At 40.2% G+C, this 15,297-nt stretch overlaps 2 protein-coding genes across 2 annotated transcripts; one reads left to right on the top strand and one right to left on the bottom strand.

Moving 5' to 3' along the window:
- tnfaip8l1 (tumor necrosis factor, alpha-induced protein 8-like 1) lies at window positions 1-7,172 on the bottom strand. Its single transcript, XM_036522361.1, has 2 exons — window positions 6,903-7,172; window positions 1-577 (listed from the first exon to the last, which is right to left on the bottom strand). Exon 2 carries the CDS (start codon window positions 573-575, stop codon window positions 15-17), a length of 561 nt encoding a protein of 186 aa, XP_036378254.1. The 5' UTR covers window positions 576-577; window positions 6,903-7,172; the 3' UTR covers window positions 1-14.
- A 3,465-nt stretch (window positions 7,173-10,637) lies between these two features.
- Window positions 10,638-14,955, top strand: cope (COPI coat complex subunit epsilon). The gene is made up of 10 exons (XM_036521811.1): window positions 10,638-10,757; window positions 10,982-11,044; window positions 11,302-11,402; window positions 11,762-11,914; window positions 12,032-12,085; window positions 12,382-12,463; window positions 12,599-12,754; window positions 13,187-13,255; window positions 14,091-14,165; window positions 14,493-14,955. The coding sequence occupies exons 1-10, from the start codon at window positions 10,656-10,658 to the stop codon at window positions 14,538-14,540; spliced, it is 903 nt and encodes a 300-aa protein (XP_036377704.1). The 5' UTR covers window positions 10,638-10,655; the 3' UTR covers window positions 14,541-14,955.
- The last annotated feature ends 342 nt before the right edge of the window (window positions 14,956-15,297 follow it).

Below are 15,297 nucleotides of genomic sequence, written 5' to 3'. Positions count from 1 at the left end.
AGAGAGGTCAGGGGTCAAAGGTTGCCTTCATCCAGCATCTTGTTGACTCCGTCGCAGATCTTCTGCAGGTGCGGGCGGTAGACCTCGGACGGGCCGTACAGCGCCGCCAGGAAGTCGCAGTCGGAGAAGTGGTTGAAGACGTGGTTGACCCGGGAGTGGGACTTGGCGGTGAGGTGGCGGTTGATGGCCTGGTGCAGCAGCTCGCGGCACTCGTTGAGGATGTTGCTCATGACGCGCCGGTCGAAGGTGAACTCGATCTGGTGGAAGCTGACGGCGGTCATGGCCAGCGTGTGCACCTTCTTGCGGAAGTTCTCCACCAGCACCAGCTCCTCGCTGTTGAACTGGTTGTTGCGGTAGAGCACGCCCAGCTTCACCACCATCTTGATGAGGTTCTTGATGATCTTCTGCGCCTCCTTGCGGTTGCGCGTGTACTCCTTGGTCACGCGGTACAGCTCATCCAGCACCTCGCTGCTGGTGTCGTCGATGAAGATGTTGGCCATGGTTTTGTTGGCCATCTTGCTCATCAGCTTCTTCTGGGCCTGCAGCGCCAGGTTCTTGGTGCTGAAGGAATCCATGTCTGAAAGGGCAGAGATATACAACATTAGGGGTCGAGTACATCAAGCCAACGACTCCCCGCAAGCAACTATGACAGACGTTCTGTTCGTTGGGAAAAAATAGCATTTCAGTATCTATCAGGATAGACGTGTTACATCTACCCACACAGATTGAACAGGTCCTCCCACCTGGTCTGCGCAACAAGAACAAAATCGCCCAGAATAGAAGGAGTGATCTCTAAAATTGGTTCATGGTTTCTTCCTTTCATTTCTGAACAGTAAACAAACACAAACATAATAACTACTACTCATTTCTAACCAATCATTCTGTTCTAAAGAGGTTTCTGGCATTATACTGTATAACACTGGGTTTTACTTAATGAATAAAACACAAGCTTTTCCTCAGTCAGATCCAGTAACTTTTATTTGTCCAAACGTTTGTCTTTTAAGGACTAAATAAGGACTTGATGAAGCAGATGCCTAACTGCTGTGCTGTAGTATGTTCTGCCTCTATACACTTCCTGGTCATTAAACAAAGTCAGAAATCCACAGAGCCACATTCTTGCTGACTAAACACAGCTGTGGCAGACAGGGTCAATCAGATAAAATGAAGATTAAGAACAGTCGATGTTTACCTAGAGCTTCCAGTCCATGCATATGGGGAACATATATACACAGCCCCCACTGCTCATAAAACACCAGAGGCAGCTTGCGTATGAATGAAGTAAATTACTATGTTTGACTACTGTTTTCACTAACCGGTTTAAAGCATTTACCTGTACATACATTTACACAGGTGCTGTTATTGAATTATCTTTTATGATGTTCTATGTCATACTCAAATGTTTGTGGTTAGTGCTAAAATGGGGTCATCTATGGAAAACATTCATAAATTCTGGAATAAGAGGAAAACTGCTTGCCCCTTTCCATTCAGGAAGAGTATGTCAGGACGACGAAGAGGTAAACTCAGTGGTACTGGAGTAGAGAAGAAATTGCTCAGGGGTGGACCAACAAATAACAGTTGAAAAGTGACACTATGGAGCGACGAACAAGGTGACATTCAAATCGCAGACTGCTTGCACTGTAGAAGTACTGAACTGCACTTCACAGTTATGCAAATTGAGCATCAGCAGTGGGCTTCTACTTGCGCCGGCGTTATCTCTGCTTACACAAACAGGAGGCGGGACAGGGCGTGATCTGCGCGGTGCTGCTTTCCAATGCACAGTACCTCACTGTCAGCCTCACATATCAAGGCTGCTTAGAAACAATGGGTCAGGGCTAGCCGCTTTGCATCTGTGCACTTCCTCGTCAAAATAAGCCGACCCTTACCCTGACCCAAATCAAAGACCCACTGTTTGCAAACAGGTTTACCCATGTTCTGAATACATAAAGAGCTTCCAGGCAAAACATAGAACTCTGACTCAAGCATAAAAGAACAACTTGCTAACAGGAAAAAATACTGAATGCGACAGTGTAAAATGAACTACTCTTAATTTGACTGAATATATGTAGCGTATAGTTAAATGAAACAAGTACAGCAATATTTAATCACATGCATTCTCTCTCCCTGGACAGCAGTTGTGCTCCTCCCATAATGTAAGCTTGTTCTGTGTCTTTTCCAAGGAAATCCCCCCCCACCCCAACATCAAGAATCTGAGGAATGCGCTCCAGTAACATGAACTGAATGAGACTAAAGCATTGGCCCTTGCCTTTTATTGCAACAGCAAAAGGCTGCGTCTCCTACGTGCCTCAATTAGCCTGAGATATGTGACAAGATCACACCAAAGTGCTTTGAAAATTTGGAAGAACAGTGATCAAGATGTGAGGTGCAACAATCAAAGTTAATGTTACTCTCCTCTGCAAGGAAGAAACAGAATGAGACCCACTCTTTACATCTCTAAATCGTACAGATGTGAAAGGTGGAGGGGCTCATTAAATTCCCCTCACGTCAGGGGAACTGTCATAAACTGAAAGCAACTCATGACTAATACTGCAAGATAGAGAGCCTATATTTATCTTTTCCAGGATAAATCCAAACATTTTCAACCCAACCCAAGGCTTGATAGATACCCTGGAGTGTCTGTGCTTGTAAACCCCAGCCAAACTGTGACAAAATTCTTGGCATTCTAATCAGACTGGCCTGTGTAGATCATCTCTTACAGTTATCAAAAGGCATCGTGATGACTGAGGGTCCCCCTGGGCTCTATTCCTGAATCATAGGGCTCCATCATGGATTCCTGCCTCATACTTGGTGATGTGAGGTACTGTATAATGGCCAAATATAGGCTCTCTGAACCGCACCTTGGGAACGCTCAGCCAAGGACATAGAAATCAGCATTTTTTAAGCAGAATTTAAATGAATCCCATACAGAAATAGAATGCTGCAGTGCATCTCTCTATCCTGTGTGTGTTCTACCTGAAATACATATATCAATATAACAAACAACTGTATTAACCGATGACCAGGGAGGGTGAAAGACGAAAAGGTTTCCAACTGAATGCTAAAAAAACAATGAAATTCAGTTAAAACATGCAATGTCAGTAATAAACAAAACAAGAATCAAAGCTGAAATGCACACCCAACAAAACAGAGAACATCGGCAACTTCAGCGCTCCCTCACTCATTTAAATCAAAAGGTAAAATCTTGGCTCTGTTTCCGCCATGGGTTTGGCAGAGCAGCAGCTCTTTGCACTTACCCTCTGGCATGTCGGCTGTGGGCTCCCCATCCATGCTGGGAGAGAAGGGTGTGCGTGCACGCGTGTGACTGCACTTTCACAAATGCAAAGTGGAGCACCGTGGCCCTGACCTAAGACTGAATGAGCCTGAGCAGTAGGTCTGCCCAACTACACAGACTGATTGCTTCAGGTGAGTCTGAGGGTGACCGTGAGTGGATACACCTGGATCACACTCCGCCCTTCCCTCCAGCCCCACCTCCCTGTCTTTATCCTCAGGGAAAAGGAGACAAACCTAAGCCTCCTCCCACGCTGCCTCTTATCAGCAAGTGCTACTCCATTTCTTATCTAATAGCACTATTCAGTGAGAAATATAACTATAATTGACTTAAAAATAGAACTATTTTGATAGCTGGACATTACAACGGCAAATGTTGAAAACAAGTGATCACTTTGTGTAGTTTCAGAATGGAATTTGCCTGAAAAGCACAGCACAAAACGCATGTACACCTACGCAACTCGGGTATAGGAAAAAAGCTGAATTTATGTCACTTTAGTTGCCATTTCGCTCGGTTTCAAACTGAACATAGCGTGCACGCATAACATATAATAATGAAGCAAATGTTGCTTTTTAAAAATATTCTGAATGTTAGGCTAAATTACATGAGGTACATTGAGTCCTGCATTACATGCAACATTCTGAAGAACAGTAATGTAAGCAGCTTTTGTGACCTATTGATTGGCTGACCAAAGTCACATGACTAACTATTCAGCCACTGAATTCAAATTAGTCTTGTGGCATAAACCTGTAGAAAAACAATCCAACCAGTGGCTGAGGCAACAGGGGGACAACAAAGCAGTGCAGTGCTGAATTCTGTCCAAAATTAATTTCAAATTAAGGATTTTATTACATAAAGTTTTACAACATATAAGGGTAATGTTATTGCCCTAAGTACACATGACAGACAATCATGACACACAGATGTTTCATATGCAAGATGAATGAGGCATTTCATTTTTTTAAGACAGAGGATTCCTATATATTTGACAAAAACAAACAAAAACCATATTAATGCGAGTTTAAGGTTCTTTCATTTGAGATGCATCTGTACTACAAAATAAACATGCCTTTCCTCCACAGAATACAAAACAGTTTCACTCTTGTAAACTTGAACGGGGGCCATGGGAGGACTATTGTGCAGCCTGGCATCTTTTGTTGGAGTTTTATTTTGCTTTCTTCTCTCCTCTTGTAGTGTTGCATAACAAGGAAGGTGCTGAAATGTGAAGCAGAACCAGGAGCTCAGTTTTGCATAGCTGTGATGCGCTCGCCGCTGCTCTCTCATCCACCCACTCTGTCTGTCAGGGGTTCTGCAGAATGCTGAGCAGGGAAACATTCATTCCGCTCAGAAGCAACTCCCCTCAGATCTGAAACGGCCTGCTGTGCCATTAATTATTAATGACACGGCACAAAATGGTTCACAGATTAATAATTCATAACACCCATTTTAAAAGAATGAATCTGGGTGGGAAAAAGTCTGTCATAACACAACAGGTGTAATAAAATAATGGGAAGACAAACGTTTAGGGATAATGAACGGCATGCTGTTTGAACAGCTGGAACACCTGTTATACGCAATTATGCACAAACAGGACACTTTTATAAGTGCAAGTCGATATAGCAAGACACAAAAGACACATTCCATATAAATAAATGCAGGACAGCAACCCCCATCAGTCTTCAGTCCTACACATAAATTTTCCTTTGAGCAAGATATGAGATAAAATTTAACAGCCAGACCATCATGCAAGTTTTTACTACAGGTTATAATGTGTTGACTGAGGCGACCAAAAACAGTGTACACCTTTCTAGAATGTACACAATTTGATGAGCAAAAGACGCATGAGAACAGCCCCTGCACTCAACAATAGCGCCCCCCAATGGTCTCCAAGACAATATGCAGGAAATACTTATTGTCTTATAATCTTAAATCTTGCAATCTTATTTTCTTATTATTTACTTATAACCTTACAAATGATCGATTTTCTAACTTTTAATGCGATTGAAAAATACAGTACTTTGATTCGGTGACAGAAATCGAATGGTACATTTGTGTTTGCGTACACCTACTGAAAGTGGCGAAATATGTTAGGTTTTTAGTGATAAAGCCCTCATGAAGGAGAGCATTTTGCATCATACAAATAAATCGGTCACAAGAATAGTTCACAAAAATAGTTGCTTTCAAACAGAACCCCGCCGCTACGACCTTTCAAAACACATTCATCTTCGCTCACCAGTGCCCATGGCAATACAAGCTGACTATTAGCAAGTGTTACCCTGGCAACAACCGAAGCCACCAGGCCGGCTGAACTTTGCAGTCTGAAACAGGTCAAACACCCCTCCATTTCTGTAAATGAGTTACCGTGTGTCACCATATATCACGTTTCCAGTATAGGTTGAGATTACGCTTTTCAAGTTTAAAGTAATAACTAACGACAGTATCAAGGTTTAGCACCGCTGTACACTGTAAAAATGCTATAAAGCTATAATTATGCAGCTGTTTTTCCTTGCCGATATAACCTTGACATAACTACGGTAGATCTAACGTTCGCCACATAAAACGTTACGAGGTCTCGGGATAACTTACACCCAAGCCATGAACACAGTGCACAGGTGTGACACTGTTGAGCAGGCAGAAAGTTCTCATAGTGAGGTTCATCAAACTTTATGCCGACTGTCGCCTCACGCAGTTGAAACACGGAATGAAGAACTAAAAATTAATGGCCAATTAACATCTAATTAACACACGTGCATTTGGATCTCTTTAGGGTATGTGTACACGTTAATCCCAAATATAACAGACTACTGACTAATTTAGGTCCAGGTACTAGCATAATGTCACAGTATTGTGCAGTCAAATTAATGTAAAATTCTTACAGTTTATAGTTGTTAGTGTTATTTTACTCAGTGAGGGAGGTACGTCCTAGGTAGATATCTTGCAAATTAGGACGCCTAGTGTATGACTTGGCCCTTTGTAAAAATTGGAGGGAATGAAAATAAATCGTTCTTTATTGATAGGCTAATCTCATTCAATTTTCCAGAGTAAAACTTTTATAGGTAGGACCTAACTAAGGGGATTTTAGTTGCAGTAAAAAAAAAAAAAATCTGTAGGTATTCTAGCCATCTATACCTCGCTAGTGAGCCTGCCAAAATAGCTAGCAACAGACAATGACAGCTGTCACTCAGGTCACACCTGTCTAAAACTTACAGACATTTATCACCATGTTTATGGACAAGAATGACCTAGTTAGCTAATCAGCAACGACCTTGCCTTCCAAACGAATACAATCTACAGTGGTAACTAATTATCAAAGAATACCTTGTTAGCTGAAATTAGTAACATCAGACGCCTAGCTAACATAGAAGACGTCTGTACAGCCAGCTAGTATAGTTAGCAACATAACTAAGTTATAGGGCTATCTACTAGAAACTTCGGTGACTTGCCAATTTAATGCAGTTACGCCTCACTCCCTTCCCCACTAATTGTCAATTCAGTTTCCTGACCCCGCACAAACTGAGCTTTTTCGCATTCACCGTTTACAAGTTTTCCTTGGTGATTTATCAGTTTCCGTTAGCTAGCCATGCATCAATTAGCCTGCTGGTTTGCTTTTTCTTACCTTTCCTTCTTCAACTCAGACCGGATACGGGGCGTGAGGGGAAAACCGTGGTCCAGTGTACAACTTCTTCAAATCTTCATTTGAGCTGAATCCCAAACCTTCATTATGACAATCGAATAGTATACTGGTTCCCTCCTGGATCGTGTCCTGTTTTACAACACCCCGAAGGCTCTTTGAGATATCTAACTCCTGTGTCTGACAGTGCTCCGTATCAGGTCGCTTACTGGTGTGTAAATAATTGAAGAAGTGCTTTTTTTCTTTCCCTCTTTCAGATCGGTTACAGAAGTTTGTAACTTGACTCCTCCTCACAAAAAGTTTCAAACTTGAGGGACTTCAGAGTCCCGAGATTGACGTTATTATTGTCCAATGGAAGGTCAGCGTGTATTAACGTCAAACCAATCACAAAAGGCGATCTCACCATTATAACCTCCACCTTCCCTACCCCCATTCGGTTTCCAGTAATTATGCTCAATCAGGTCCCAAATCCAAGGCTAAGAATTTCCCAAAGGAAATGGCATTGGGAGAACAATGAGAGGGAGCTCAGGGGAGTTCTTTTTAAAACTTTGATAAACAAACAAATCTGCAGAATGTAGTCTTCTTTCATTAAAACAAATCGTAATAATAATTAAATAATAATAGAAATGTTCATGTATTATATTCATCTGAACATGGCTTGCTTGGTCACGAAACGATTCTTTGGTGATAATAGTTATCCAAAACAGCATTTACAGAGTATATTTTATTCTTTAGCGATATTCCTTAATTGGAATATGGGTGGGTTAAAAAAAAGTGCCACCAACGTCGACTAATTATATCACCAGACATCTCATTAATAGGTGTTTCATGGACGGATGTTTTCTGGACAGCATATTGTTGCAGATTTCCGTTGAATGAATGGGCCACTTTGCAGGAATTCCGGTATTTAATGAAGGAGTTTCCTCAGTGTGGTGAATATACATTTTAAACAATTATACTGCCCCATTGAGTGTGCATGCTGTTCTTAGCCTCAAAAGCTGGTATTGATTCCATGCGAATGTTTGATGCATGTACTATCTGGTCAGATATTTTACACAGAAGATGTTCTAATCTGGAGGGTGATTTTTACCATGTTAGATGAAAACATTGTCATGTGAACTGGAAAAAAATCCTTATAGTTTTTAGCACTCAATTCATAACATGAAGGAATAAAAATACCTTTTAATATGACCTGACATGCTTTTATAATAACTATGGCATTCTGTATTTTGGATGTAATGTGCACTATCCTACATAAATATTGTATTTACTACAGTATTGTCCAATGTCTGTCTGTCTCTCTATCTCTCACTCACACACTCATGTATACATACACAGACACATACAATGCGATAGGATGTAGTTACACATTGGAAAACTAGAAAAAAAAAATCAGTAATCACTAGCCTTAAAATAACTAATTGTATCCTTGAATTAATAAAGCTTAAACTCAATTTGCATGCACCCCTTTATTAGTAATTTAAACCCTGAAATGACTAATCATACTCTTGTATTAATAGAACATACCTTCAAATTTGTCTTTTTAATGACTTATGTAAGTTTCCACATAAGTAATTTGAGAGTATAAATAGATATAAATATCTCATTCAGGGGTACTATTTATTTATGTGAGGATATTTTTATATTAATTTGAGGGGTACAAATTACTAATGCAAGAGTACAATTATTTCATTTATTCAGAGAAATAACCATCTCCTCCAAAGCCAATCCCCCTGCACAAGTTCAGTATCTGTCTTTCCCATAAATTACACTTATTACTTAGATCCCATCAGAAAGTTTGACATGAAGATTTCTTCTTCCTGCCACAGCTAGTTAACACCCCATTTTTACTTTGCATAGTTCCAGATTGTCATATTTAAATCCATCTTGATCCTTGTAACCACCTTATTCCAACAAACATACTCCGCTGGACACACGTAAAAAGGCTATCTGTTTCTCCTCAGGGAGATTTGTTAAGAGATTCGATAAAAGCATTACTGACCCACTTCTCACCAACTGAGGTGTAATCCCATGCCTGAAAGTATGCATCAGTTAACTAATAATCATACAAGATAGACATTTAAGATATGCCAACATAATATTGATGCCTTTATTTTATGTCTGTATGGTGAATGGTGGTGGTGCTGCCCTATTCAGTATGCAGATCGGTTGACCTTGAGGAGCTGACTCAAGAGTGTGCTCTTACCGACACCATGTGGTGATAACAATAAATGTCCACCCAGCATTCAACCCAGTGGATCGAGGTACACAGTACGAGAGTGCTGATGTCTGCTTCCACGACGAGACACAAGTGCACAGTTGTCCCTACATAACATATGCTGGCAAGGAACTGAAGCCATCTGTAGTTGTCAGTCAATGCACATCTCAGCTTTGTCCAAGACATCAAGTTGGGGGGGGGGGGGTCATACATCTTAGCCATTTGGCTGCCCAGTAAACTACACCAAGTTTTATTATATTTTTGTTTGTTTGTTTGTCTGTTTTAAAATAAGCCACACTGATCAGTAGTACAGATTTTTTTTTATTGTGTCTCATCTTTACTATGGGTGTTTTATATACACATCATTGTTGTTACTCACTTGTGGATAGTGACAAATTACCTCTGTATTATATCTGTATTCACATCTGGATCTATCTGTGTCACAAGTTTTCTCTTGACAGTTTGTGAACAGAAATGTCAACTCCAAATCAGTGCTATTATTTTTTAGCACAAAAATGAGGGCTGGAATAGAAAAGGAAACATTTAGCTCATATATGTTCTGGTTTTGCTTCAGATATGAGTGCTGAGAAAGGTGTAACAAGGGAACATGGGTCAATGAAAATCACCCTACAACAGTGAAACTAAGCTAATATGCACATGTACTCAGAGTCATGGTTTTCTAAAGACACAGCTTAGACTCAAGTTGGCGTCTGAGTTGTAGGACTTAGCTTGAACTCAGAACAAATGTCTTAGCCAACTGGGCCACTTGGGGGCCCAACAAAAATATTTCCACTCAGTTTTATGTATTGTATGTTGTTAACTGAAGTGATTTGGTGTTTTCCATCTCTCTCACCCTGTAACATCTTGTACATGGATTGTCAGCTGTGTCAATATAAGCGGTCATTCAAAATAGCAATCAAAATGGTGTGGACCATAACACCCATAGTCCAATTTGGTAAGAATGATTCAGCTGTGGCAGCTAATAGTACTTATCCCCCCCACTCAGCCTTCAGTCAGTTATACTTCAGTCAGTTACTGTCCTTTGGGCAATGGGTGAATTTGTTCAATACGAAGTATGTACAACAGGTAAACAAAACTGATAAGCAGAGCTTGAGTTAGAAAAATAATGCCATACATTTGCTTGTTTTATTGGTAGTATTTAATTGACAACTATAAATACTACAAACTGACAGCTATAAATAACAAAACCATTCTAACTAGTAGGCTGCAAACACTCATTTTAAATGTCATTCTTGGATCATAAAACTACCGCATGTAATTACAACAAACTCAATTTCCCACGCACCTACATCAAGGGAAAGAGACAAGACGAGACGGAGATCGGTTATGAGCATGCGCAGATCAGACGCCCTTATTAATACAGATGCGTGTAGTCCTCGGTGCCAGGTCTCAACGCAGTTATGCCACGCAGCGCCTGCTCATAACTCCGATGCCTATTGGATTAAAAGGGATGACATAAGAAACGCTACGTGTTCAGGAAGTCAATTCATGTAACCAATATGGCGTCGCAGCAAGGAGAGATCGACGAACTGTTCGATGTAAAAAATGCATATTACATAGGTAGTTACCAGCAATGCATCAACGAAGCTCAAAAGGTTAAGGTAAATTACACCTTATACGTCTTATGCTGTGATATCATAGGATGGCTGTTGTCAGACGCTCGCTTGCCCTGTTTTAGTGCTAGTGTGTTATGTAGCCAGCTAGCTCTCCCGGGCAAGCGGCTGGTTAGTAAGGTTGTAAACTAGGCTAGCTAACTACACACCGTGCTGAAATTAAGGATCTTATGGAACTGGAACAAAATGTCTACTAACATTATTTTTTTCAGCCATCAAGTCCAGAGAAAGTAACTGAAAGAGACATGTTTCTGTACAGAGCGTACATTGCTCAGGTAAGTTACTGCAAGAGTAACTAATAACAGTGGTAGGTAGTTTTAGCGGTAGCGGTATAACTGCTATTAGCTACTGGTTAGTTGGCTGTCTGACCCTCCTTAGAGCTGTAAAAAAAGCCTCCTACCATTAGTTTGCTGTGCGATTGTTTGTGGTTTAACATTGGTTCAGTCAAACCTGAATGTGCATGTCTGTGGTAAATCCCTTCTTTTCTTTCATAACTTGACACGTTTGTCTAATTCCACTTGGTTTATTTCAGAGGAAGTATGGTGTGGTGTTGGATGACATCAAGCCCAGCTCCCCACCAGAGCTTCAGGCTGTCAGAATGTTTGCTGAGTATCTCTCCAATGAAGGAAAAAGGTCAGAATTGAAATTGTATTGAATAAGGTATCCAGCAAGGGGCTGCTCGTTAAGCTTCTATTTAAAAAGCGCAGATGCGACTTTTCGGTTATGTCATGGTTAGTGCCACACAACGTGCGATTCAGAACGGGAAGGAGGGGTAAGGAGGTTGGAGACAGATACTTTAAGTTCGTTTTGCCAATTCCATCTGTACATCACATAAATGAGACTTTGGCAACGTGGTAAACATAAATTAGGAAAGAAAAAACCTATGTTCAAAAGCCTGAGCATATCAGGCTCTTGTTGGAGCACACAGTAATATTATATGAGTCTGGCTGATATGACTTTCAGAATTGATAACATTCTTGTGTCATGTATAGGGATGCAATCGTGGCAGATCTTGACAAGAAGATGGCAAAGAGTGTCGATGTAGCCAACACCACCTTCCTGCTTATGGCTGCCTCCATTTACTTCCATGAGATGAACACAGATGCTGCCTTGCGCACCCTGCACCAGGGGGAAAGCTTGGAATGGTAAGAGCAGCTAGGGAGGCATCTACATTGTACAGTTTTAGGCCTCTGTCCTCTGTAAGAGCGTCGCTTTGAGGTTAACATCTCCACAATAATCAATGTCTCTGTTTTCATTTAAAGCATGGCGATGACCATTCAGGTGTTGCTGAAGCTCGACAGAGTTGATTTGGCAAGGTATGCTGATGTCAGAGTAGAGTATTTTACTCTGTGGAGGAATGCATTTCAAATACATGAAATTATTTATGGCAAGTGAAAAGCACCATGATTAACTGAGATGACCTGTACAGTTCTGAGCCAGATGTTATTTTTAGTACAATATTCTTGTAATTTTAATTGTTTAGTATTTTGTGGTTCTACATAATGTGATATTGTCTGTTTGTAATATATAATGATTATAAATGTATACGTAATATAATTATAGAATATTTTATTATAATTACCCCACACTTTTCTTTAATTGACTTCCTCAGGAAGGAGTTGAAGAAGATGCAGGAGCAGGATGAAGATGCCACATTAACACAGTTGGCGACTGCCTGGGTCAACCTTGCTGTTGTGAGTGACAGCCAGTTTGAAAAGATAACATCATGCCTGCATGATCAGTGGCCAGGCTGCTGGTATACCTGTTCTCTGGCAGTGTGGATGAGAAGCAGAAGTTCTGATGGGTGTTTTTTTTGTGGCTTGTAACAGGGAGGAGAGAAGTTACAGGATGCCTACTACATCTTCCAGGAGATGTCAGATAAATACTCCCCAACACTGCTGCTCCTCAATGGCCAGGCTGCTTGCCACATGGCCCAGAACAAGTGGGAGGAGGCAGAAGGGGTGCTGCAGGAGGCTCTGGACAAGGTGAGCTGTTCCTTAGATTAATTGCACTCCATACAATATTTCTCCCAGGCTGGGCCATTAGCGAAGATCTAATGGACACATCCAGTACAACTGTCCATATCTGAACAATAGGTGGCGCCAAACACCATAGTTTGGCATGTGAATATGGGTGACTTCTCATGTTGACCCAAGCAAGAACACTGAAGTACAAATTATGGAAAAGTATGTTCTTGTTATATGACTGCATGACGGCGTTATGTCTTAAATTGGTTGTTTTTTTTCCATAAATCGTAAGCAAACATGGCTTGCAGGTGGTATCGAATGCTGTTTAACTTCTGTGATGTCTAATTAGTGGAATGTTTGACTTAACAGAAGGTGAGTCATAGGACATGAGACATTGAAACTGTTTTTTCCCCCCCCAATGCCCTATATAATGGCTTTTCTGTATTACAGGACAGCAGCCACCCTGAGACTCTGATCAACCTTATTGTGTTAACACAGCACCTTGGCAAGGCTCCAGAGGTGAGACTGCACCATGTATCCAGCTATTTGTGCCAATATGCCAAAATCCCAAGGGTTTCCTTGCCAGACTCAAATATTTCTAGAATGGCTGTTTCTCTTTATGTATATGTATGAATGTGTGGTAAACATGACTTAAAACTATACTGAGTATATTTTCCTGTATTTTCTATTAGAGTACTCAGTTCCTGATATTCTGTGCCCAAAGTTCTTTGCCCATAAAATATCAAGTAATAAATCTGAAGCATTGCAGAGGCCAAAAGATAAATGCCTTCACTATCAATGTACTATGTCATATTGAGTCTAATAAATAATCAATGGAATTGCAACCTTTCAAAAATAAAATCTCTGAAGTGAACAGTAGTTAAGTACACATAAATTCCATTCAGTGGAAATTCCATTCACTTTCAAATTGATGACTTTTGCACCTTTCCTTTTTGTTTTTGGCAAATACTCCCTTGATTCATTATTTAAGAAATTGTTGTAGTATGTTGTCAGAGTGTATGGTACTGTTATCTCAGAGTGTCAGAGACTAGGGTCAAACCACATCTCTGTCTCTGTGAATTCTGCATGTTCTCACATCTGCATGGGTTTGTTTGGATACTTTGGTTATAGTCCAGAGTCACGTCCAGCTTGTTTCTTTTGTGTGTGCTTGTGTGCACAGTGGTGTGCGTGTGTATATCCAATTTTCCCTATTGTGTGCTGGGTTGTGCTCTGGCTCACACGACCCTCTGACGATCACAGTGCGGTTACTGAACATGGACAGAGGGTTAAATTTATTTACTCATGAATCTTTACTCCTTTCACACTAGATTTTTCTTTTCATCTTCTTGGGCAGGTAACAAACCGCTATATGTCTCAACTTAAAGATGCACACAAGGCACATCCCTTTCTTAAAGAATATTTTGCCAAGGTTGGTGAATTTAATATATTTTGTACACAGATTCCTATATTCATTTCTGAGACCTTTTCATTTCAGTTTAGCGTAAGTTCAAGTGTTTGTTCTGGGAACAATCGAATGTACAGCACTGGTTTTATGTCATGGGTTCAATTATGTTTTAACCAGTGTGCAAATATTTTTAGTGTGTACATCCCATTTTTGAAGGTTAGGGTAAATAAACAGGAGTTATTCTGGGTTATACTGTCTGGCTTTGACATGCAGTTCATCTTAGTTCTTAGTTGTGTGCTGCTATTACAGTGTTTGTTGCCCTGTGTAATGTTTCTCTCTTTCTTTCAACAGGAGAATGAATTCGATAGGCTTGCCATGCAGTATGCTCCCAGTGCATAAGACTAAATGTTGTATCAAAACATTAAGCATCAGTATGTTAAACACCAACAGTTTTTTAAATGTGTTTATTTCAGAAACCCTTGCAATAACCTAGCCGTGGATAGTACTGCTACCTGTACAGTGACGGAGTCATTTCTCAGTTTTATATATGAAAGAAAATGAACACCAGGCTAAAAAATATACTCACAATAAAAACATTGATTTTTAAACAAAAGGCTTATTACAAAAGCTCTTTAAAAAATTAGGTGTTCTGTAGTTGTATTTCTCCTTTAGCATTAGGTGTCCATTTCCTTTAACAGCAGAAAGGGGGTAGGAATATAAAAACTGGCAGGTTTCATTGTTTCATTTTCTGTTGGCATTGTATTGTCTTTCCTCAACATTCCTTTAAGAATAAACTGATTTGTGGTTGAATTATTTTCGGCATTGATACGTGTGATTCTGTGAGAAAGATTTATGGATTTGTTTATATGTGGTGTTAGTCTTTTCAGTTTAAGTTCTAACTCTAATACTAGGACATTTATCAAAACGTGTGCTTTTGTTTAAACATAGAGGGGTCCTTTATGGCAACAGGCCTAACACATGTAACACTTTATACTAAAAATGCAATTGTTATATTGTTTCAGGTTCACATGACAGCTAAATAATTTTCTTATATACAGTATAGTAAAGATAAAATAATGTTGTTAATGTCTTAGCGAATGCTCATGAATCTTAATTCTGTAGATCTTTGCATCTTGTAGGACGTTTCAGAGAACAA

The sequence above is a fragment of the Megalops cyprinoides genome, chromosome 2, assembly GCF_013368585.1.
Source record: "Megalops cyprinoides isolate fMegCyp1 chromosome 2, fMegCyp1.pri, whole genome shotgun sequence".
In the NCBI taxonomy this organism is placed as follows: domain Eukaryota; kingdom Metazoa; phylum Chordata; class Actinopteri; order Elopiformes; family Megalopidae; genus Megalops; species Megalops cyprinoides.
Note: the sequence above shows the minus strand (reverse complement) of the source record. Positions and strands in the feature narration are given on the sequence as shown.

Bases quoted from the DNA above. Each gene is read 5' to 3' on its own strand.
- tnfaip8l1 (XM_036522361.1), bottom strand. From the start codon at position 575: ATGGATTCCTTCAGCACCAAGAACCTGGCGCTGCAGGCCCAGAAGAAG.
- cope (XM_036521811.1), top strand. From the start codon at position 10,656: ATGGCGTCGCAGCAAGGAGAGATCGACGAACTGTTCGATGTAAAAAAT. The intron at 12,086-12,381 runs GTATGCTGATGT...TGACTTCCTCAG, and splicing joins GACAGAGTTGATTTGGCAAG to GAAGGAGTTGAAGAAGATGC. The intron at 14,166-14,492 runs GTTGGTGAATTT...TTCTTTCAACAG, and splicing joins TTAAAGAATATTTTGCCAAG to GAGAATGAATTCGATAGGCT.